At 43.6% G+C, this 22757-nt stretch overlaps 1 protein-coding gene and 1 long non-coding RNA gene across 2 annotated transcripts; both read left to right on the forward strand.

Annotated features, from left to right (window-relative positions):
* The first annotated feature begins 6319 nt into the window (after positions 1-6319).
* On the forward strand, positions 6320-7897 carry LOC147489395 (uncharacterized). Its single transcript, XM_086574629.1, has one exon. It carries the CDS (start codon positions 6320-6322, stop codon positions 7895-7897), a length of 1578 nt encoding a protein of 525 aa, XP_086430755.1.
* A 1444-nt stretch (positions 7898-9341) lies between these two features.
* Positions 9342-10002, forward strand: LOC147489396 (uncharacterized). Its single transcript, XR_015203224.1, has 3 exons — positions 9342-9374; positions 9542-9630; positions 9938-10002. It is a non-coding gene; the product is annotated as an uncharacterized LOC147489396 (long non-coding RNA).
* The last annotated feature ends 12755 nt before the right edge of the window (positions 10003-22757 follow it).

A 22757-nucleotide genomic window follows, 5' to 3' on the forward strand; every position in this document is an offset into this window, starting at 1 on the left:
TCTCCTTCAAATGGTGATGTTTCATATTAATTTAAGGATTTCCACATGGCGATCAGTTATGGAAACCCTATGAAAAGCCAAATAAACCATTAAGAGCATTTTTAGGAGAGCTACCAAAAAAATATCAAAATTTTGAACCAAACCAAACACCAAACCAAAAAAACACCAAACAACTTTAGGAGTAACATCAAAATTTCACCAAACAACTATGCGGTTTTGGCAAAACGCCCCATATAGCCCGCGGTTTTGCCAAAACCGCGCCACTAAAGCCCAATTGACAGGCCCAAGTCTACACGGTTTTCAGAAAACCGCGCCATGTATCGCACATAAACTTTTTTTTTTCTTTCCCAATCTCTGGTGTGGTTTTGTGAAAACTGCGCCATAGAAGCCCAATTAGAAGCCCAAGCCCACGGCGGTGTTGGAAAAACCGCGTGAGTGATTTGATACAGCATCAAACCTGGAACCAAATATTGGCTGATTTGGTGTTTGGTTTAGTGTTTTTTTTGTGTTTTCATCAACATGTAGCTCTCCTGAAGTTGAAAAAACACCAAATTGTTAGGTTGATATCACTCGTAAAAATGCTCTAAAGAGCATCATATCAAATCACCTAAAAAAAGCAACTAAAAACAAACACCAACACGACCCCTCTCAGCAAATAAAGTAATGCTTATTTAATCATTATCCAAAGCTACCATTATATCACAAAAATGTAAGCATAACTAAAAGTGTTAAAAAGTTTTCTTTGCTCTCTTCCAATATCTTTTTTATTGATAATTGCTCTCTTTCCAGTCTCACAAAAGTCACAACTATTACTTAACAAATTCCAATTGCAAAAGATAAAATGGAAGCAATCTATATAACAAATTAGGGAAGGGTTGGGCACGATCCGACGGTCCAAACACTTTCTCAGAGTTTCACCCTGTTTATGACCTGGCGGAATCTACGGATATTTGGTCATATGTCTCTTTAGTTAACGCAGACCGGCACACAGTATCGCGATTTCCTCCAAATAAACCAACGCCTCCCCCTTTTTATTTTCTCCTCACTCTCATCCCTACCGCCCTCATTTCTATCACTCCAAATTTCTATTCCTCCAAATTTCACTCTCATCCCGACCAACACTCCATATTTCAATTCCTCATCCATCTACCTCTTCATTTAACCCATTTAAATTGGTTTTGGAAAAGTAACTATTCCTTATCCAAGGTCAGACACTACTATATTCAGACACTACTACACTACTATTTTTTTTTGGTTGTATAGAAGAAGAATGGTTGAGGCGGGTGGAAAGTTTGAGGGAGAAATAATTACTAATATATATATTTCACTTTTACCGATATATATATTTCACTTTTACCGAATTTTAATGATAAATTGTGATATGAGTTAATTACCCTAATTGCTTTAGTATTATGCGATTTCATTTCTTTGGTTTGGTGTGAATGGTAAAATTGGTATTTTAGGATTTGAAATGAAATGTAGGTGCTTTGTTTGGTCCATGTATTGAATCGTTTCTTCTCTTGAGTAAACCTTCCACATGCTATGTCATTGAATTCGCGAGGATAGTGTTATTAATTTCACCAAATCATTTGTTCACAATTGTCAACAGAATTAGCAGTGCCCTCTAAATACTTTATTTTGAGGCGCTATCCCAGAGTCACTTAAGGAATGGAACTACACAGCATTGATCCATTTTTGTTGGGGTTTTGGATGAATTATTTATATTGCCTTGATCAATCTCGTTGGGGTGGCATCGGCGTCATGCAACGTCGAGAAAATGGCGCACATATTTTGGACGACTGGCTTGATCGATTGAGCGTTGCCTTCCCCTAATCGACACTAAGAAAATTGGCTGCCACTCTGCCGCGGTTGACCTTCACACTTCACGGTGACCTTACTTTTTAAAGTTAACTTTCTTCGAGCTCGAACTTTCTTTTCCCACTTCTTTTTCTCAGAGCTCAAGGCTAAAGCAAAAATCCAAATATGTACTTACAAGGATCTACATTGTTGGATTCTATTATGTGTGACTATATGAACTGCTTTATGGGCTTTTCTCCAACTTCTGTGACACTCCTAAAAAGAGTGCTGTGATGATGACCTTTTGCGCGTCGGGGACGCCGAAGGCACACGTATCTGTGTCCCAAAGTAGAAGTTAGTTGTTTTGAAAAGTATAGCTGGTTCTCTGGTTTTTCAAGGTTAGGATTATCAGTCGTCTAAGAGTGGAAACAGTCATGCTCCTATAACTTCCCTTTTCATAGTCAGCAACAACCCCTTTCTCCTTTCTCTCTACCAAAGGACCCTTTTCTCTTTTATCCTTTCTCCTTTTACGTCTACCGAAGGACCCTTTTCCTCTTTTATCCTTTCTCCTTCCTCTCTACCGATGGACCCTTTTTCTCTTTTATATAATGCCTTATTCCTTATATTACAGTTGTGCGTTCTTATTAATATAAACAAGTTCTATATTGAAGCAGCGTGTATTTGTAGTTTCTATAGTCAATAACAAAAATAATAACCGCATAAAATCACAATAGCATTACATTTATTATTCAATGTATTTGTAGTTTTAATCGTATATAACCAAATTAATAACAAAAAATCACAACGACATACATTTATTATTCAATTGTTTTTTATACTCATGCATTATATGAAAAAATATCCTCATTCTAGCTTTCACATAATGTAATTATAGCTATGTTATGTAGACATGTATCCTTGCTGGACATGAATTCTTTATGTGGCATCTTACTGCAGTATCAAAAATCAATGTTTCTTATAGCTAATTACCATTCCTTCTCTTTTCTCCGTTTTAAATTTTGAGTGTACAATTTCTATGAAGGATGAACTTGATGGTGGACAAGGGAAAATGGCCAATGGACCCATTTCAGGATCCTTCAAACAAAAAAATTAAATATTCAATTCCTACAACAGATAGGTTGAACCTTCAACCACCTCTTGGCTTCCAGGTATTCTTGCTGTTTCTATTACATTGGTTCGTTAATCCACATGGTACTTATTTCTTACTAGTCTCATGATTTATATGTTTGCTTCTCTATTTATTTTGGGTTATGTATATAGCATCCAAACCAACCAACCATAGACAAGGGAAAACGCCCAATGGACCCTTCTCTTGATCCTTCGAATCGGCCGATAAGCACCTCTATCCCTCTCCAAGATAGACTCAACCTTCAACCACCTCGTGGCTTTGAGGTAATTGAATTGCGGTCTTATGTGATTTATTATACTAACTGTTGACATTGCACATCAAATTTGCTTTATATTTTCTCCTTCTCTAACTTTTTCTTTGTTCTTTATATAGCGGCCAAACCGACCAAACCTACAAAACAGAAAACGCCCACTGGACCATTCTCTTGATCCTCTTAACAAGAAAAAACGTGTCTCTGTCCCTCCACAAGATAGACTTAACCTTCACCAACCTCATAGTTCTCAGGTACTAATACTCCTACAATGTTTCCCTCTCATTATCTACCCAATTATCCTCTTTTTCTATTTTCTTATCATTTACCTATTTGCTATGTCACTTGTATACCTTATCTTCGGGTGTTTCTTTACATATGGGACTTCGCCGATACCAATATTGCCATATATATTATCTTTATTTCATATACCTTATATGCTTTATAGTCGTTTCTTTGCATATAGTAGTTATATAGATTTTACCTGTCCCTCCACAAGATAGACTTACCCTTCACCAACCTCATAGTTCTCAGGTACTAATACTCCTACAATGTTTCCCTCTCATTATCTACCCAATTATCCTCTTTTTCTATTTTCTTATCATTTACCTATTTGCTATGTCACTTGTATACCTTATCTTCGGGTGTTTCTTTACATATGGGACTTCGCCGATACCAATATTGCCATATATATTATCTTTATTTCATATACCTTATATGCTTTATAGTCGTTTCTTTGCATATAGTAGTTATTTAGATTTTACCTTTGGAAATTTGGTTTATGTTTATCTCTGTTCCAATTTCAAACTGTATTTCGTTTCCTCTATGTTCTTATCCAATTACACTAACTTATCTCAAATCAGACGATTGACTACAATTTGCCCAATTAGGTACAACCATCCCCTTCTCCTATCAGAGACGTTCGCCTAACAAATAGAATTATTGCACAGCGTGCTCGAAGGGAAAAGAAAAATTGAATAAACATAATGGGTATCAAGCAATGGCCCATCGATTGTCTGGTTTTGTGGTGGATGTCCACCCTCCAATTCCAGGAACTCCACCTCAAACTGTCAGGCTTCTACCTCAGCATAGTCCAATCACACCTCATTCCACATCAACTAAACGACTCAATTTTACGGAATCTCTTAGAACATCTCTCTATGTTCTTAATCCTATTAGGTTATTTACACTGCCTGAAGAATGTACTCATGTTGATTCAGCACCTGTAAGCAATAGGTGAGTCTCGTATGTCATTTTATTGGTTTTCCTTGCATTCCAATTCACACCTCACCTTTATTAGCTTTCTACAACACATGTATTCTTAGCTTTGGTGTTGCGTTACCAAATAATGCAATTCCAAATTTCAGAAATGAGTCCTTCGCATCAACGTCGTCTTACCAAAATGCAAGGTATAACACCACAGAGCTCTTTACAACTTTCACTTCATATTTTCTACTTTCCAATATTTTCTTACCCATATAAGCTCCCTTGCAATGCGTGTAACCTCATTTCGTCTACATCAAGCTTCCCTGATGCAATACCACATTTACCAAGTCTACGTTCTGAGTCAATATCAGCTAACCAAAATTCAAGGTAATTTCTCCGCTAAAATGTTTGCAATAATAACAAATTGTTTACACCTCAGTCTAAATCCTTTTAATACTTCATTCTTGCGTAGACCACAGTCATTCCAGTATACTGCACAACCGTTCTCTGAACGTGTTGATGCCATGAGTGAAGATGACGATGAAGATGCACTCGACTACAATGGGGATGTGCACACGACTCATAATCCTAACCGCCCAGTTGAACAAGGAAGACACTACTTGGGGAAAATGGACGTTTAATGTCCATTTTGTATGGCACTTCATTGGATGGATGAACGATTATCAAAGTCATCATTGTCACGTCCTCTTTTTGGGAGATGTTGTTTACAAGGAAAGATAAAGCGTCCTCCTTTGCAACCACTGCCACCTGCGCCCTTAAAGTCTTATACGATGGGAATGATCGGAAGACAAAGTCATTTCGAAGATATATGCGACAATATAATCAAGCTTTTGAATTTACAAGTCTTGGAGTACAAGAACACTTATTTACTGGACGGGGTCCAAGGCCTTTCACTATTCACGGTGAACTGCGACATCGCACCGGAGCTTTAATTCCTGATGCGGGATATCAAGCTATTTATTCTCAACTTTACATCTATGATCCCAGTGCTGCACTAGCTGTCCGTCAACTTCGTAATCCTAAGCTCAACACGGATGTCTTGAAAATCATTCAAGCTACTATGCTCCAATATAACCGCTTTTCTGATACATATCGCCACGCATATGATGTTCTTAGATCGGCTTCTTCTGAGCATGGTCAGGACTTCAATGTACCTGCTTATTTACATTACACTGCTTCAAGAGACAGTCGTCGGTACAACTTACCAACAACAGATGAGGTTGCTGTCATTTTACCCGGTGATGGCAGTGAGCGAGCAAGTATGAAAGACATTGTCATTTATCTGAAAGGAGGGCAAGAATTCATGCAAATTAGTGAGTGTCATCCAGCTTACTTACCATTGCATTATGTCCTATTGTTTCCCCATGGGGAGCTTGGATGGACACCTAAATTGCGGCGTTGGGACTCTTCAACCGCTACCACCACTAATGATAAACGACGGACGGATGAATTTTTATTCTTACCCTCTTGTTTGATAAGCCCACGAGAGTACTTTCGGCTATTTTGCGAGGGAGAAAGTTGTTTGAGGAGTTTGTGGTGGACGGATGGGCATCAACCGAGAAAAACAAAATGCGCTACTATAGGCAACAACAAGACAAGCTCTGTGCAGAACTATATCAAGGTATCACTGATATGTCAGCTGATGCTGTCGATCCAAATCAGATTGGAAGGCGAGTCGTACTACCATCATCCTGTATCGGCAGCCCTAGGCATATGTTTGAAATGTTTCAAGACTCCATGGCAATTACACGTTACAACCACCATCCAGACATATTCCTCACAATGACTGCAAACCTGTAGTGGACGGAAATTCTTGAAGCATTGTTTACATACCAAACTGCTTATGATCGCCGGAGGTGGTTGCCCGTGCTTTTGAATTGAAATGAAGAGCTTTGATGGAAGTAATCAAGAAGCATGGTGTCCTTGGTGTGGCAGTTGCTCATGTTTACACCATTGAGTTCCAGAAACGTGGTCTGCCACATATGCATGCACTTATATATCTTCGGCATTCAGACAAGATCCGAGTATCTGCACAAGTGGATCGCATTGTATCTGCGGAATTTCCTGATCCTGACACTAGGCCTGAATTATTTCGTACTGTACTAAGATGTATGGTTCATGGCCCATGTGGCCTTAAAAATTCAAACTCTCCTTGCATGGTTAATCATCAATGTAAATATCACTATCCCCGAGCTTTCACAGATTGTACAACTATGGATACAAATGGATATGCTCTCTACCGTCGTCGTGACAATGGGAAGTCTTATTTTGTTAGAGAACATACAGTTGATAATAAAAATGTTGTTCCTTACAATCCTTACCTTTCTAAGATGTTTGATTGTCATATTAATGTTGAAGTTTGTGCAGGACTTACTTGTGTGAAATACATTCACAAGTACATATTTAAAGGTAATGACAGAACAACAATTGTGTTGAATGAATTGGATGAGATCAAGCAATATTTGGATGCGAGATATATTGGTCCACCTGAAGCTGCTGTGAGATTGTTAGGAATTTCTTTGCACGAGGAGATTCCAACAGTTGTGAGATTAGCCCTTCATCTCCCTGGAATGCATCGTGTTGTGTATAATGCTAATGAGTCCATGCATGATATACGGGCGAGGGAAGAGAGGCAACGGTCAACTCTTACTGCATTTTTTGATTGTTGCACTTCAGATGCACGTGCAAGGGGGCTCACATATCAACAAGTGCCAAAACACTACGTTTGGATCAAGCAACACCAAAATTGGAAATTCCGGGAACAAGGGTTTGCTATTGGTAGAATGTATTTCGCGAGTCCTAATTTTGGTGAAAGGTTTTACTTACGCTTGCTTCTAACCGTCGTGAAAGGGCCACGGTCCTTTGATGATCTGAAAATGACTGGTGCTGATTTACATCCAACTTTCAAAGAAGCATGTATTGCGCGCGGACTTCTTGAGGATGATAGTGAATGGGTGCAGTGTCTGCAAGAGGCCTCAACCATGCAGACTGGCTATCATCTTCGTCGACTATTCTGTGTTATTCTCACAAAATGCAATCCTCTATATCCCCAAACATTGTGGCATGATTTTTGGGAGAGTATCTGCGACGACCTCTCACATAAACTTCGCACCATCTTCAACATTCCAGAACCTACCGAAGATGAGGTCCAAGATTATGGTTTATTTCTTCTAAATGAGATTCTCATAGAATCAGGTAAACTCCTCATTAATTTTCCTCCTATGCCACTATCAACCACCAATTGGAATTCAGTTGTTGGTAACCGACTTATATGGGACCAACGACAATTTCAATATGATCCACAAACTAAAAAAACACATGGCAACAGAGTTCATTTAAATGTTGAGCAACACTCGACATATAAAGCAGTCCTGAATTCTGTTTACCGAAATCAAGGGACACTCTTCTTTTTGAATGGGGCAGCAGAGACAGGCAAGACTTTTGTCTATAACACCATTGCTGCTACGTGTTAGATTGAGGGACATATTGTTATTATGGTTGCTTCATCTGGAATAGCTTCATTGCTATTGGCTGGCGGTCGGACTGCTCACTCAACCTTTTGCATCCCACTGGACATTCTTGATACCTCGGTTTGTGGGTTCAATAAGAATTCACCGCATGCCCACTTATTCAGGGAAACTAAACTTATTATTTGGGATGAGGTCCCAATGCAAGATAAGTTCTGTGTTGAGGAAGTTGATCGGATGCTTCAGGATACTTGCAACAATAATAAGCCTTTCGGTGGAATTACAGTTGTTCTTGGTGGTGACTTTCGCCAATGCCTTCCAGTTATACCCAAAGGGGTGCGAGAACAAATTGTGCGTGCTTCTTTGCGGTGTTCTTTCCTCTGGAATCATATTCGGGTTCTAACTTTGGTACAAAACATGAGATTAGAACATGGGAACTTTGCGAATATGGGTTTCGCGAATTTCTTGATCGAGGTAACCACTTATGTATTCTGCTTTCTCCTCCTTTGTTTCAAACTTATATCCATTAATCTTTTTCTGTCTTCTTTCGTTTAGATTGGAAGTGATCCAAGTGAGACGGTGGAACTGCCATCGACAATTCGTCAATGTGCAGATCTTCGAGAACTAATTTCTGCTACATACCCTCACTTGAGTCATACTGCCACAGTCACACGGGATATTTAAGCGAAGCGCATAATTCTTTTCGCACATAATGATGATGTCAATGAAATTAATGCAACAACTTTGAATATGTTCCCAGGAGAAACGACTCTCTTTCTAGCTGCCGACAAGATGGAGGATGCAGAAGCAAATAATCCAAGTAATATTAATCAATACCCAAATGAGTACCTAAACACACTTGATCCAACTGGTCTGCCACCATTTCGTCTTAACCTTAAAGTTGGTAGTCCTATAATGTTGTTGCGAAATATTGCTCCCAGAGATGGACTATGCAATGGAACCCGATTGGTTGTGGTACAATGCAAACCACACGTTCTTTTTTCCAGCATTTTATTCCAAGGATATCTTTGTCACCATCGTCTTCCAATTTTCCTTTCCATATGACGAGAAGACAATTTCCAGTTCGATTGGCCTATTCAATGACTATTAATAAGTCTCAAGGACAATCAGTGAAGTATGTTGGTATTGACCTCTGCACGGAAGTTTTCAGTCATGGTCAATTGTATGTGGCGCTCTCAAGATGCACTTCGGTTCGGCGGACAGGATTAGCATTCTTCCGCCTCCAAATGCAGAAAGTCAAACCGCGAATGTCGTATACCCAGAAGTTTTGCTATAAACATCTTCAACGACAAATGTGTAATATCCCTTTTCCCACTTAGTTTATTTTCTTTCGCTTTGTTTTCGTAAGTGGACACTTTTGTTCCTGTACTTACTGTCTTTCGTAACATATGAACAGGCACCTGACTACATCTTTGGATGTGTTTACCCAGAAAGCGATAGATCTTTCTTCACTCTCTCGCAGGTACGACTTCTTTTCTTTACTCTCGCAGGTACGACTTCTTTTCTTTATTGAAAATAAAAAAAGACTATTGATTATATCATATAATATGTGAAAATTTTAGGTTTGATTATTGATTTAATGACATCATATATTTAAACTGTTGCTAATTTTGCACTCTTTTTTATTAGATTTTGTAGGTAGGTACTGTTTTTTTTAATAGAGAAAAGAAGAAGAAGGATGATTTCCAGTGAACGTGTTGCAAATTTGGCTCTTGCAGGTATCTATAATTTATCTTCTTTAGTAAATCATGGTTTCATTATGTAATGATGATTTCTTGTTGATTGATGGTGTAAAATTTGTGGGGAATTTTAATAGATTGTTTGTTGAGGGTTTTATGGGATGTGAGTAATTCATTTTATTGTAACCTGTTATGTTTTTGGGGTTGTACCCGAAGTGTGTGTAAAGTTTGAGATAATAATTGTAGTTTACAAGAATGCGTAACATACCGATTGTTGAATTGTTTTGTGAAGTTAATAATTACGAAAGGAGAGAAATTATGAATCTCATACAATAAATTTTTACAGGTTTGGCGTTAGCACCTTTGGTTGTAAAGGTCAATCCGAATCTGAATGTGATTTTGACGGCATGCGACCGGTGTATGTTGGTTGTTATCGATCAGTCAAACCAACACCTCCTACCGTAAACCACAGTTGTTAGCACAAGCATGTTTCTGGTTGTGATTTGACAAAGTATCGATATTTTTTTTCATCGATCCGAGTTTTACGCATTTTGATCATGCAGAGGCGATGTCAAATGAGTATGCTATCGCTTCCCTTTGATTGGGAGTGCAATCTTTGTTGTCACTGTTTTTGCTCTTCAAGTTTTTGTCAAAAGATTTGGTTAATGCTGTACTCACGTGTTACTTCTTTGTACTTGGGATCTTAGCACTTTCGTAAGTTTTTTTCCCTTTTTCTTATTTTTATTAAGGTTATTGATATACTAATCCGAAATTGTCTTTGTCTAACTTTTTTATTTTGTTATGAACAGTGCAACATTATTACCTGCAATTAGGCGTTTTCTTCCAAAAAATTGGAACGATAACATAATAGAGGCAATGCCATGTTACGTTGCAAAGAGAAAAAGAAAAATTGGAGGTATGATCTTTCTCAGTCATTTAATTCTCTTCCTTTGCATATTTTAGGTAAATGATTCTCTGAATCGAATAACCAATTGAGAGTATTGAACAAATTTTATAAGCACATTTGATATGAATCAAGAAAGGCCACGACTGATACTAGGAAGCGGGTGAACGGTCGGTTTGTCGAGGAAAGTGAAAGTCAAGGTGCTGATGAGTAGATGAATTGGATTGGATTGGGAATGAACATTTACGAATGTCTATGTATGCTTAATAACTATGTGAAATCCCAAGAGGTAAGTTGATGTAATGTTGCTCACATGTTGGCCATCTCAGTTTGGGAATAATGATGGCTGACCCTTCTATATGGTGCCATTATTCCCTAATGTTGTATTAGTCTCTGAATATGCCTAAAATATGAAATGGTAAGCATCTGTACATAGTCTTTATTTCATCTGTTTCGAGAGATTTATATGTCAAGCAGTTAAGCCAATCTAGGCCATTGTAAATTCATTAGATCTTCGTCTTTTTTATGACTACTCTGTCTCCATTTTTGCCTTGGCAAATCAGTAAATCTTTGTTTTCGGGTGATTCTGTACTCCGTCAAAATTGCCAAGAGCCTCAGCAACTAAAGTTAAATACTTACATAGTTACATGGATGAAAACCTGCCAGCCGTGTTCAACCCGACTTCATAAATCAAAGGAAGTGGCGAAAATATAGGTTATTATGGAATTGACAAACTATGTAAAGATGATGTGATTCCTTTTCTTCTGCGTTTTTTTTTTTTTTATGTTCTCCAGGTTTACGAAAGGATTCAATATTCAAGAAAAACAGGTTGCCTATACCCAAGTACAAAAAACACCAACATACATTTATTTTTGTCAACGTCAAATTCTATATGATTTTTTTTCATGATCTGACCGCAACTAAATATAATTTCCATTGTTTTTGAACGTTGCCTTTAGCTTGGTGTTGATATGTTTTTTTAATTAAAGACACCTTCGCGCCGAAGGCGCCCGTATCTGTGCCGTACAGCACGGGCAAACCCTAGTACTCTTACGAAAAATGGCTGATTTATAAACTTATAAAACCTTCACCATTTTTGTTGTTCCTTACACCCTCAAAATTAATTTACTAGCAGTAAAAACTCAACAAGCGCATTATATTGTAATCCCAACAACAACAAAAAAACAAGACAATTTCTTCCAGTGAGGAATTCCTAACCTCAGTGGTTCACCACTAGCCACTTCAGTTGCCACTACACCACAACCATGGTCCATAGCCAAATTATGTGCAAACCCACAACCATGGTCCATAGCCAAATTATGTGCAAACCCACATAACGCCTTCATTAATTTCACTGATTGAGTCCCACACCCTCTTAAACCGTACAAAAAATGTAATCCAAACGGTCGAAATACTTGAGGTACTGAAGGAATATCGAGCCATGGAAACGCCCAATCCACGATTCGTGTCGTTTTCGCGAGTCCTCTACGAACTCGTGACGCACCACGAACTTCCTGTAGGGGAGCAATATCCCCATTAAGGAACATTGCATACGAAACGTAAACGATCTCAATACAACGACCTCCAGGACCGATCTATGAAGCAGCTCTCTAAGAAACATTGCATACGCGACTTCAATGCATCGACCTCCAAGAACGACCTCCAGAATTGCATACGAACGAAGATATCTCGGTACGAGCACTTGGCTAAAGGCAGAACGCCTCGGGTAATGATCACCACCAAGGGTAATCATTACCAAAATCTTGATTGTATTTCCCACCACCAGGAAATAGGGGTAACCTCGCCAACACCCAATCAACACACGACTTATAATATAACCAGCTCAACACTCATTCGCGATCTCCACCTTACACGTGTACCATAGACACACGTGCCTTCTAGATTGACATTTCCCTAAGCCTATAAATACCACCTGATTGAACTACGTCGGGCCGGATTCCTCTCTCCCAAAAAGAAAGAAAAGGAAAACCAACAAGAGGATACGTAGGCAGTTCGCTCAGAAGCGAACTCGGTCCCAACAGAAAATCCAAAACTCCCCTTTACATTGGCGCCGTCTGTGGTTTCGATTACTTGAGAACCACCTTAAATCAGTTCATACATCACCAATTCTCAAGCCCACGAAGCATGGTCAGCCTCGAAGCTCAAGTCCAAAGACCTTGCCCCACGGTTGGGAATAAGCGAGCGAGCATTTCCTTGCTCAGGGAGGAAAATGCTACTTTATGAGCTCAAGTGGATAGTTACCAGCAACAACAAGTCGGTAATGGAGCAGAGAACGATGTCAACGACGTTAATCAACAGATTAATGAATTATCACAAAGGATTGGTCAGAACGCCGTAAGAAGGATTCGACACAGATTGTGCACAAGATGCTTAAGACACATATCGGCGTCTCCGTTCAGCACAGAGGTCCTCAATAAACCCTCTCCACAAGACTTTATCCAACCACGCTTTCCCATGTATGATGGCAGCACGTGCCCTGGTCAGCATGTGGCTCGCTACATTCAGAGTTTGGCACTTTACAGCTCACCCGAGTTTGATCATCTCCACTGCAGATTATTTCCCGACAGTCTCAAGGATGGCGCTCTTGATTGGTTCTTTTCACTGGAATCCGATTCTATCAAAACCTTCGAACAGCTTACTGATTTGTTCGCCAGCCAGTACGTCCACAACAGGCGGAAGAAGGCAGATCTTGATTCTTTGTTTCAATTATCATTCAAGGAAGACGAAACTATTCGTGAGTTCCTAGGACGGTTCAAGGCCGAACTGTTATGCATGGAAAGCGGCTTGAAAGAATCTTTCGCCACACTGGCCTTTTCCAATGCTTGCCGAGTGCGTAACACCGACCTCTCCAGGTCGTTGATGAAGGAACGCCCAGAGACACTGTCCGAACTCTACGCTCGCGTGGACAAGTACATCAAGTTGCAGGAATCTTTGAAACTCCACGGCTTAGACGAGAACCAGGAGGTGGCAGCAGTTTCAGATCGTACTCCACGGGCCAAGAAGCGCCATAGGTCGCTTGTACCAAAAGCCAGTACCCGGTCAGACAACAGCAGAGAGTTCGCTATCCTGACCCGCTCCCCCAGTTACATTCTGGGTAAGATTAAGCGAGCCCCATTCTTCCGACCCGATGTGAGGCAACCAGTAGATCGACCTGACAAGCCATTTTGCGCATTTCACAACGCAAAATGCCATGAAACTGATGCATGCTGGGGGCTTAAACATTATCTCCAGGATCTAGTAGAAGCTGGCCATATAAAACAATACACTAGCATTCCTGACGGCGACTTGCGTCACAAACTGATGGCTCGCCGAGTCCGAAGTCGATCTCCACCTCCCCATCGCTACCAAGAGGTTCAAGCTCGTCCTCGCAGTAGAGGCCGCCCACGAGATCGTTCGCGCCACGAGCGAAGGCAGCACTCATCCGATCGTGACAATGATCGAACTATTCACGTGATTACTTTCCCGGACGACTCCGTCACCTCATCCAGAGAGAAAAGACGTCGTGTCGGCGCTCTTCAGGAAGTCTATCATTTCACTTCACAGGCAGCTCACGCCCCGCGTGGTTCAGGTCGCAGCGTAGGCGATATCACTTTCACGGAGGCCGACTTAAGCAAAGTCTGCCTTCCTCATAATGATGCATTGGTAGTCCATGTCAAAATTAGCGACTGGACAGTCAAGCGCGTCCTGATCGACCCCGGCAGTTCCTGTGACATCTTGTTCTACCACACCATGCAAGAGATGAATCTTCCCAAGTCCGTCCTCGTAGACCCGATCGCCCCCCTTTATGGGTTCAATGGTTCCCGGGCCGATCCCATTGGTGATATTATACTTCCGATTTGTCGGTGGGATCTAGAGAGGACAAGATCACCGCAATACGGTTCTGCGTTCTAGCGACAAAATTAAGCCATACAATGCCATACTTTCGGACGACGTTGGATCCATCGGATCGCGGCGATGCGTCAACTTTGCATCAAGTTTTCCGTTGATGGAACTTAGAAGCAATCAACTTGAAGCGTACCATTGTAACCAGATCATGTCAACAAGTGAAACTGCCCGTGAACCGACCCCCGCCACACATGAACCCACCAATTACACAATGGCACATGACTTGGTTGCGAAGTCCGACCCGACCGCCAAAGAAGAATGAATGGGGGCTCTAGCAAGCAGATTTTCTCTCCAATGTAGATACCCTTTTCGCTCCCGAGTCCCGCTTCGCCAAACAAAGATCTCCAGATTGATCCACCGACAGTAACTTCGTCAGTTAAAGTATCAGAGGTCGTCTCACCTCGTGTTAGGCCTCCACAGATGACAGCAGCAGCCACACCATCAATATGCATGCAGCCAGGTCCCACTTCCCAGGTCGTGGGTACCCCTGTCAGCGTTGCCGCACAAGTCGCTCTACCCTCAGCGACCAGTCATGTCGTCCCACAAAGTGTTCGGACCTCCCCCGATAGCGAATCGCCAAGCGGCTGCCGCCATCGATCGCGCATCACCTCGGTGACACAAAGAGAAAAAGTGAACCTAGGCACCGAAGACGACCCCAAGTTTGTATATGTAGGGGCTAACCTCGACCCCACAATCAGGACCCACCTTGTAAATTTCTTATCTATGAATAAAGATGTTTTTGCTTGGTCGTATATCGATGTGCCCGGAATAGATCCCGCAGTCGCATGCCACAAATTAAATGTTAATCCCAATGCTAGACCAGTCCGACAACGACCCCGCCGCCTATCCCTGCGTTTTCAAAAAGCCATCAATGACGAGGTCGACAAACTAAAGCAAGTCGGTTTTATCAGAAAAGTAGACTATCCGGAATGGATCGCTAACATTGTGGCAGTACCCAAAAAGAACGGAACAGTTCGCCTATGCGTCGATTTTACGAACGTAAATCAGGCCACTCCAAAAGACAGTTTTCCCTTACCTCGCATCGACCGACTTGTCAACCAGACCTGTGGTCATGAGCTTCTCTCCTTCATGGACGCGTACAGTGGGTACAACCAAATCCTACTCGTAGAGGAGGATCAAGAGAAGATCTCTTTCATTACAGAGCAAAGGGATCTATTGCTCTAACGTTCTCCCATTCGGCTGAAAAGCGCCCGGAAACAGCGTATCAACCTTTGGTCACTACATGTTCCAAGACATGTTAGGCGACACCATGGAGGTCTACATCGACGATATGGTCGTCAAAAGCAAAAAGCCGGTGATCACCTCGCCCCTTGAACAAAGCGTTCTCTAGATTACGCCCGAGCGGGCATGAAGCTAAATCCAGAGAAATGCCTTTTTGGAGCGTCCTCCGGCAAGTTTTTAGGATATCAAGTGTCTCAGCGAGGGATCGAAGCGAATCCAGACCAGATCCGAGCGTTCTTAGACATGCCCGATCCATGCACGAAGAAACAAATACAGAAATTGTCAGGCATGGTCGCTACACTCAACCGATTCATATCAAGGGCATCCGATAAGTGTAGACCGTTCCTGCAACTCCTTAAAAAAGGCGAGCAGTTCTCATGGAGCGATCAGTGCCATCACGCATTTGCCACACTCAAAGAGTACCTCACCACGCCCCCCGTCTTAGCCAAGCCCGTAGATGGAGAGACTCTGGGGCTCTATCTGGCAGTGTCCGATTTCGCCATCAGCTCAGTTCTCTTCAAAGAGGAAAACAATTCAGAAAAACCGATCTACTTCACAAGCAAAGGCGCTCCGGCAGAAAAGAATTACTCCTTCTGGAAAAAGCCGTACTTGCTTTGTTGTATTCGCACGGAAGTTCAGGCCTTACTTTCGGTAGCATCAAATCAAAGTTCTTACCGACCTCCCATTGAAGAAAATCCTCCACAAAGAAAACAAGACTACTCGAATGGCGGTTTGGGCGAAGAACTAAGGCGAACACCACGGAGTTAAGTACCCACGGATTTCTCGAAAGGGCGAGTCGTCGCCCGATTTTCTAGCGGATTTCCGTTGATGATCCCAATTGGGAGCAAAGAAACCGACCTCCAGATTCGAAAGAGCACATCAAGTCCACTTGGTCTCTCTTTGTAGATGGTTAGCAAAACGGCGGCGGCGGCATGGGGTTGTATTAGTTTCACCCGATGGAGCGGTGATGGAAGTCGGTTCGCATCGACCGCGAACTTCAATAACGAGGTGGTCACGGAGGCGTCGATCGGGACTTCATTATGGCGCTGCATTTCGGTGTCAAAGAGCTCCAAGTCTTTAGTGACTCGCGGTGGTTGTTCACCGAGGTTGCAAAAGAGTACACTACCCATGAAGGTAATCTTTCAAAATATCTTGGTCGTTCATAAATTATTGCCTTCTTTTAGCGGTACACATACATCATTTCTTGCGTGACGAAAACCGTCATGCGGACGGTTTAGCTTACCTAGCAACCCGGACCGAAGCCGCACCCCAAGACAACTACTCATAGAAGTAGTCGATCGACCTCGCGTACCAAGTCGAAAGCACACCACGACAATAAGTGACCTATTCCCCTCTCGCCCGGTCGGTTTAGTCAAACATGGATGCGCCTATCATCGACTATATCCAACCGCGGTAGCTCCCGGAGGGCGTACCAAGGCTAAGCGAGATCCCTATCAAGCACGCGGCGTTATTGTTTGTTCCATAACAAATTGTTCGGGAAATCCACGGTGGCCTACACTTGCGTTGCATCACTCGAGGCGAGTGGTGGTCGGTTAGTTTTCGCAGAGATCCATGAAGGAGAATGTGGAAATCATGCGGTGGTCGCTCTTTAGCCCATAAGGCCATTTCATAAGGATATTTTTGCCCGGTGTATGCGGATCGATGCTAAAACATCGCCCTCAAATGTGTCAAGTGTCAAACATTTGGCCACAATATCATCCAACCGCTTTCATGGCCCGTCAATTATAGCAAGCCCATGGCCATTCCACATGTGGGGCATGGACATCATGGGACCGTTCATCCCCGAGAAAGTCACGGGCTTCCGCTTTGTCTTAGCTGCAACCGACTACTTCACCAAGTGGGTCGAGGCTATTCCTTTAGCACACGTCCAAGAGTCACATGTCGAAACTTCATCACGGACTCACATCATCACCAGATTTGGTTTGCCACATACATTAGTAATGGATAATGGGCCTCAGTTCAAAGGCAGAACAGTTAAAGAGTTTCTAGCCAAGTGGAAGATCGTTCACGCATTTTCTACTCCACGATGCCTTTCGAGTAATGGTGGGCGAGAACCCGATAACAAAGCAATCTTGGAAAATTTGAAGAAAAAGATTGAAAAGAATAAGAGCCAATGGCCAAATCAATTAGAGAATATTCTATGGGCTCACCGCACCACAGCTCGATCCAGTACTGGCGAATCACCATTTTCCTTATGTTATGGCACAGAAGCCGTAATTCCCACCGAGCTGACAGTCACTACGACTCGATCAGAACTTGTTGAGTCAGGACACAACGACTCCGTGTTAGCACGAGAAGTCGACCTGTTGGAAGAAAAGCGGGACTTAGCTGCCATCAGAGTTGCATCTTATCAGCAAACTCTGAAGAACTCCTACAATAAGCGAGTGCATCCTAGGTTTTTTCAACCTGGCGACCTAGTGCTGAAAAAGGCATAAAGGCGATTCCCAAGTTAGCACCCACATGGGAAGGCCCCTACATCGTGGAGCAGCATAAAATTCGGCAATGGAGCATACTGGATAAGAACCCAAGAGGGGAAGATGTTGCCTCGACCTTGGAATACCTATCTACTGAAATTTTTTTACCAGTAGCGCTATTCATGTTGTATATCCTTTTGTTCACATTAATGAAACTTAAGTTTCTTGTGTTAACTAATACAATATAATTTATTTACTTGTATTGACAAGTCAAACAGCTTACACAGCATAGATAATCAACGTTCTTGGGTCCGCCATCCTCGGCCCGCGAAGACGATTACATCCAATTTAACGAAAGCACGCTCTCGCGTATACGACTCTTTGGAGCTTACAGGCTCCACAGCCTTTCCAAGTCTTGTTACGTCGAGGACCTATATTTCTAGGATCGACCACACGAGCATGCTCTCCGAAAGCATACTGACTCTCTGAGCTTCACGGGCTCCACGGCCTTTCCAAGTCTTGTTACGTCGAGGACCTATATTTCTAGGATCGACCCACGAAGCACTCTCTCGCGAAAGCATCATTGCTCTGCGGAGCTTACAGGCTCCCAGCCTTTCCAAGTCTTGTTACGTCGAGGACCTATATTTCTAGGATCGACCACGAGAACGCTCTCGCGAGCATCTGACTCTGCGGAGCTTCGGGCTCCATGCCTTTCCAAGTCTTGTTACGTCGAGGACCTATATTTCTAGGATCGACCACACGAGAACGCTCTCCGCGAGCATACAGCTCTCTGGAGCTTACAGGCTCTACAACCTTTCCAAGTCAAGTTAAGTCGAGCACCTATATTTCTAGGATCGACCACACGAGAACGCTCTCCGCGAGCATACAGCTCTCTGGAGCTTACAGGCTCTGCAGCCTCCTCAACTCTTGTTTCGTCGAGTACCTATATTCCTAGACTCGACCACACGAGAACGCTCTCCGCGCCCATACAGCTCTCTGGAGCTTACAGGTTCCACAGTCTCTTCACTTATCACTCGTCGAACACCTATGCTATAGGGTCGACCACATGAGTACAATACCAATGGGCATTACGCTTCTATACGCTAACACGCCCTGCCTAAGCAAGACATTCCCGGTAGCATTACTTATCAATTCAGAGAGAATACACCTAACGAAGAACTCTTCAACCTCGAGTCATATCCTCTAAGCGGGCTCTAGCACTTCTCTCTTACAAACAAGGTGACAAATGAAGCATAGTATGCGGTTACATGAAAAACATTTTCTTGCGCTACGGTGAGCATTGAACTACAAAACGTGCATGCATAGTAAAGCGGGAGAATCGATGCACACAATCAACATTAGACATCGTTTCTAAATCCAATCCATACTAGTGTTTGGCCATAGCCATTACATTTCGTTTTACCGATCTGGGGGCTACCCGGAAAATCCGGATCGATGCGTGATTAAACAAAACAATGAATCGCCACTTCGTGGAAACCCGGTTTCCGGTACCCGATGTAGCGAATCGCTTTCGAGCAAGCCTGAAGTAAGTGCGGCTCTATTGTTTACTCCCATATAAGAGAGGCAAAATCAACACATCATCACAAATTCTCACAAAGAGAAATACAATTACATCATCATCAAACATCGGTTAAAACATGCTTATCTTTGGGGGTCGCACTACTGCCAGCACCGTGTCGCGCAGACCTCAGCATCACCCGCATACCTTGTTCTTGCGCTTCACCATCACCCGCTCTCTTTAGGACATGATATTTCTCGTCCAGCGTGGCATATTCGGCACAAGCCAGGGTGTATGCTTTCTTTGCCTCACGAGCGACCCCTTGGCATTTCTTGGCATAAGCAGTCACTTCAACCACCTCCTTATCTAGCTCGGTCGGTCCATTAATCGGTAGCGGCGTTTCTCGCGAACATCGTTCTGATATTTCGTCGTCATTACTTCCAGCTTCCTTTTCTCAGCTCTCCACGCAGCCCGCATACAGCCCAGCTCCACATGAGAGTTATCATCAGCCTCACTGCCTTGAACAGCATTCTTCAGTCTATCATACCCTGCAAGAAACTGCACAACCAAAATCAACAGACCGAAAAGACATTCAAAACTAACATAAGCACCTACTGCATCACGAGTTTACCAGACAAGCCGCCATATCCATCGTCCCTAGAAGCGTTTCCATGCTTTCATCCTTCACCTCCGCCTTATCACCATCCAAAGACGCCCCGCCCGCCGGGCTACTTTCGCTATGGGGCGGAGTGGAAAACTCTGATCTGAACGTTTCACTATGCGTTTCTTCCCCGTTTTCCCCACATAGTAGAACTCGCTCCCCACATCCCCAGGTCGCGGGAACGAGTTCTCACCAGCACGTTGTGGCGACCTGATCACAACGCCACCAGCCGGACGACTAGCCCTCCTAGGTCGTTTGTCGCTTCTGGCCCCCACCAAAGCAGCCTTCCGCTTTCCACGGTCTCCATGCACGTGAGGGGAGAACTCTATCTCCTCCATGACCAGTGGAGAAGTTTCTCTCAAACGCCCTTTTCCCTTACTCCGTTTGCTGCATTCTGCCATAATTACACCTACGAACAAAGAACACACAGTCGGAGTTAAAGACTGGGGCAGGATTATGCTTAGCAACACATATTCAAAAAGAGGAGAACAACGTTACCTTTCAACGCAGCGGCAGTGGAAATGCACGGTGCGAAGAAGAAGAGAAGCTGGAACAAACGTTCAAACACCTTTGGGATTCCGCAAACAGTTTCTCTTATCAAGTAAATGTCTTTTCCAAACCACGTCATAATTACCTTGAGGCGTAAGCGTCGGTAAGCCATCCCGCCATCATTAAGCCCCTCGAGGCTCATTTGTCTTACACGTGGCATTCCCATCAAAGCGATCTGCTATCATCGATACAGAAAACGCACAAAGAGAAACAAGTGCGCAACATCGCAGGAAAGCAAATAACGACCTTCTTTACACAGCACTTTCATACAGTTCGTTCTTTAGCCGGGTTGCTGAGACTAACTCAGGAAATCCAACCCGGCTACGCAAAAGTTAACTTCATATGGTTACCCCGAACTAGTACGGGATACCAACTCATTCAACAAAACAGAATACAGAAATGCAAGAAAGGCCCGGGCGGGTTACCCCAGGAAACCCGGTTCTATTGTATCGCAAATATAAGGCGATAAGAGACAATCAACAAATTTACAACTTCGCCCTCCCGGGCACCACGAGGTAGTTCTGCGAGCCTCAAAAGCTTCATCGACCTCGGCCTCCCTCCGTCCCACTACGATCGATCGCCATCCAGTTCGAACTTCATCCGTAGATCCGGGTGCGGCGGCTCGGCTTTCGGACACCACGGCCTCGGCATGATCAAGGAGGAGGCAATCGCCCCACATCTCCTCGCACTGTTCCACTAAGGTGCGAGGCGACGCGAGCGTCGTGTTCCTCCTTCAAAGCCTTGTAATCCGCTTCGGATCTCGAAGTCCATTATCCGGATCATCATAGGCCTTAGTAAGCGTCCCCGAGCAACCTTTTGCGATGAAGGGCATAATCGTTCGACCTTCCATTTCCACGGTGGCGGCCGCGAACGCGTTCCGCCCGACCCTTCTAGCTTTTTGCCTCGGATCTTCAACCCGGTATCTTTCAGCATCTTCGCCAGATTCAGATTTTCATGAGCCTTCCGCAGGTCCTCAAGCTCCTCACGCTCCATCTTCGCAGCGTCCTGCACATTCTTCAGCTCCTCTGACAGCTTCAACACAGACTCTCTATCCGTTTCAGCGAACTGCGCAATCTCTTTCAACTTTTGGAAACCACTGACAAGCTGCCATAGTCCATGTATATAAACAAATCAAAGCAACGAACATAACAAAACACGCTATCTCAAAGGACAACAAAACCACGTACCAGACATTGCGCGATTTCCATCCGACGTATGTTATCCGCCAGTCCCTTCTCATCCAGTTCCTTGCGATTGCCATCTAACGCGATCTGTTCCAGCAAGCAGGCCGCTACCTTACTTGACCTGAAACTGCAGTCAGTACGCTTTATCGTTCGTTGCCCTCCGTGTTCATCTAAATACACGAACTGGGCCTCCAGGTCATCAGTACTCACAACAGCCTTCCCACTCGCCTTATGGGGAGCCTTCGCTTTTGCTAGCGGACTGGGTTCCCGTCCTCGTCGAGACGGACTAGATCCCACACCGAAGGTCGCCAAGTCCATGACCTCGCCAGTTCGCCCGACTCGCGCTCACCGCTAGTACACCACCCCACTAGAGCTCTCCCCCAGGGCATGTCGCACAACCTTAGCCATTCGAGCCCCCTTCGCTCGGCCGCCCAGCTCTTCTCTTCTCCGATCCGCCTCGACGGGGCCGGCGGTGAAGGCTCTGACCTCCGGCTCCCGGGGAGCGTCAATTGTTAACCCTTCGTAACGAAAGTTCGAACTACCAGCCCATGCGGTACCACCGCCGGGAGGACGCCCGGGGCGCCCGCGCCCGATCTCGGTCCTCCGTGTTATCGATCACTTATGTACGCTTCTCCATCACCACCGGCCGTTCGACCTAGAGGCTCGCTCTTTTTGAGCCTTTTTTTTTCCCCGGATCGCAGCACCTCCTTTTTCCTCAAAGAAATGAGCAAATTCGGAAGCTTCGCGACGCTTTTTTTCTTCGACT

This window comes from Coptis chinensis, chromosome 7 (genome assembly GCF_015680905.1).
Source record: "Coptis chinensis isolate HL-2020 chromosome 7, ASM1568090v1, whole genome shotgun sequence".
Classification (NCBI taxonomy): domain Eukaryota; kingdom Viridiplantae; phylum Streptophyta; class Magnoliopsida; order Ranunculales; family Ranunculaceae; genus Coptis; species Coptis chinensis.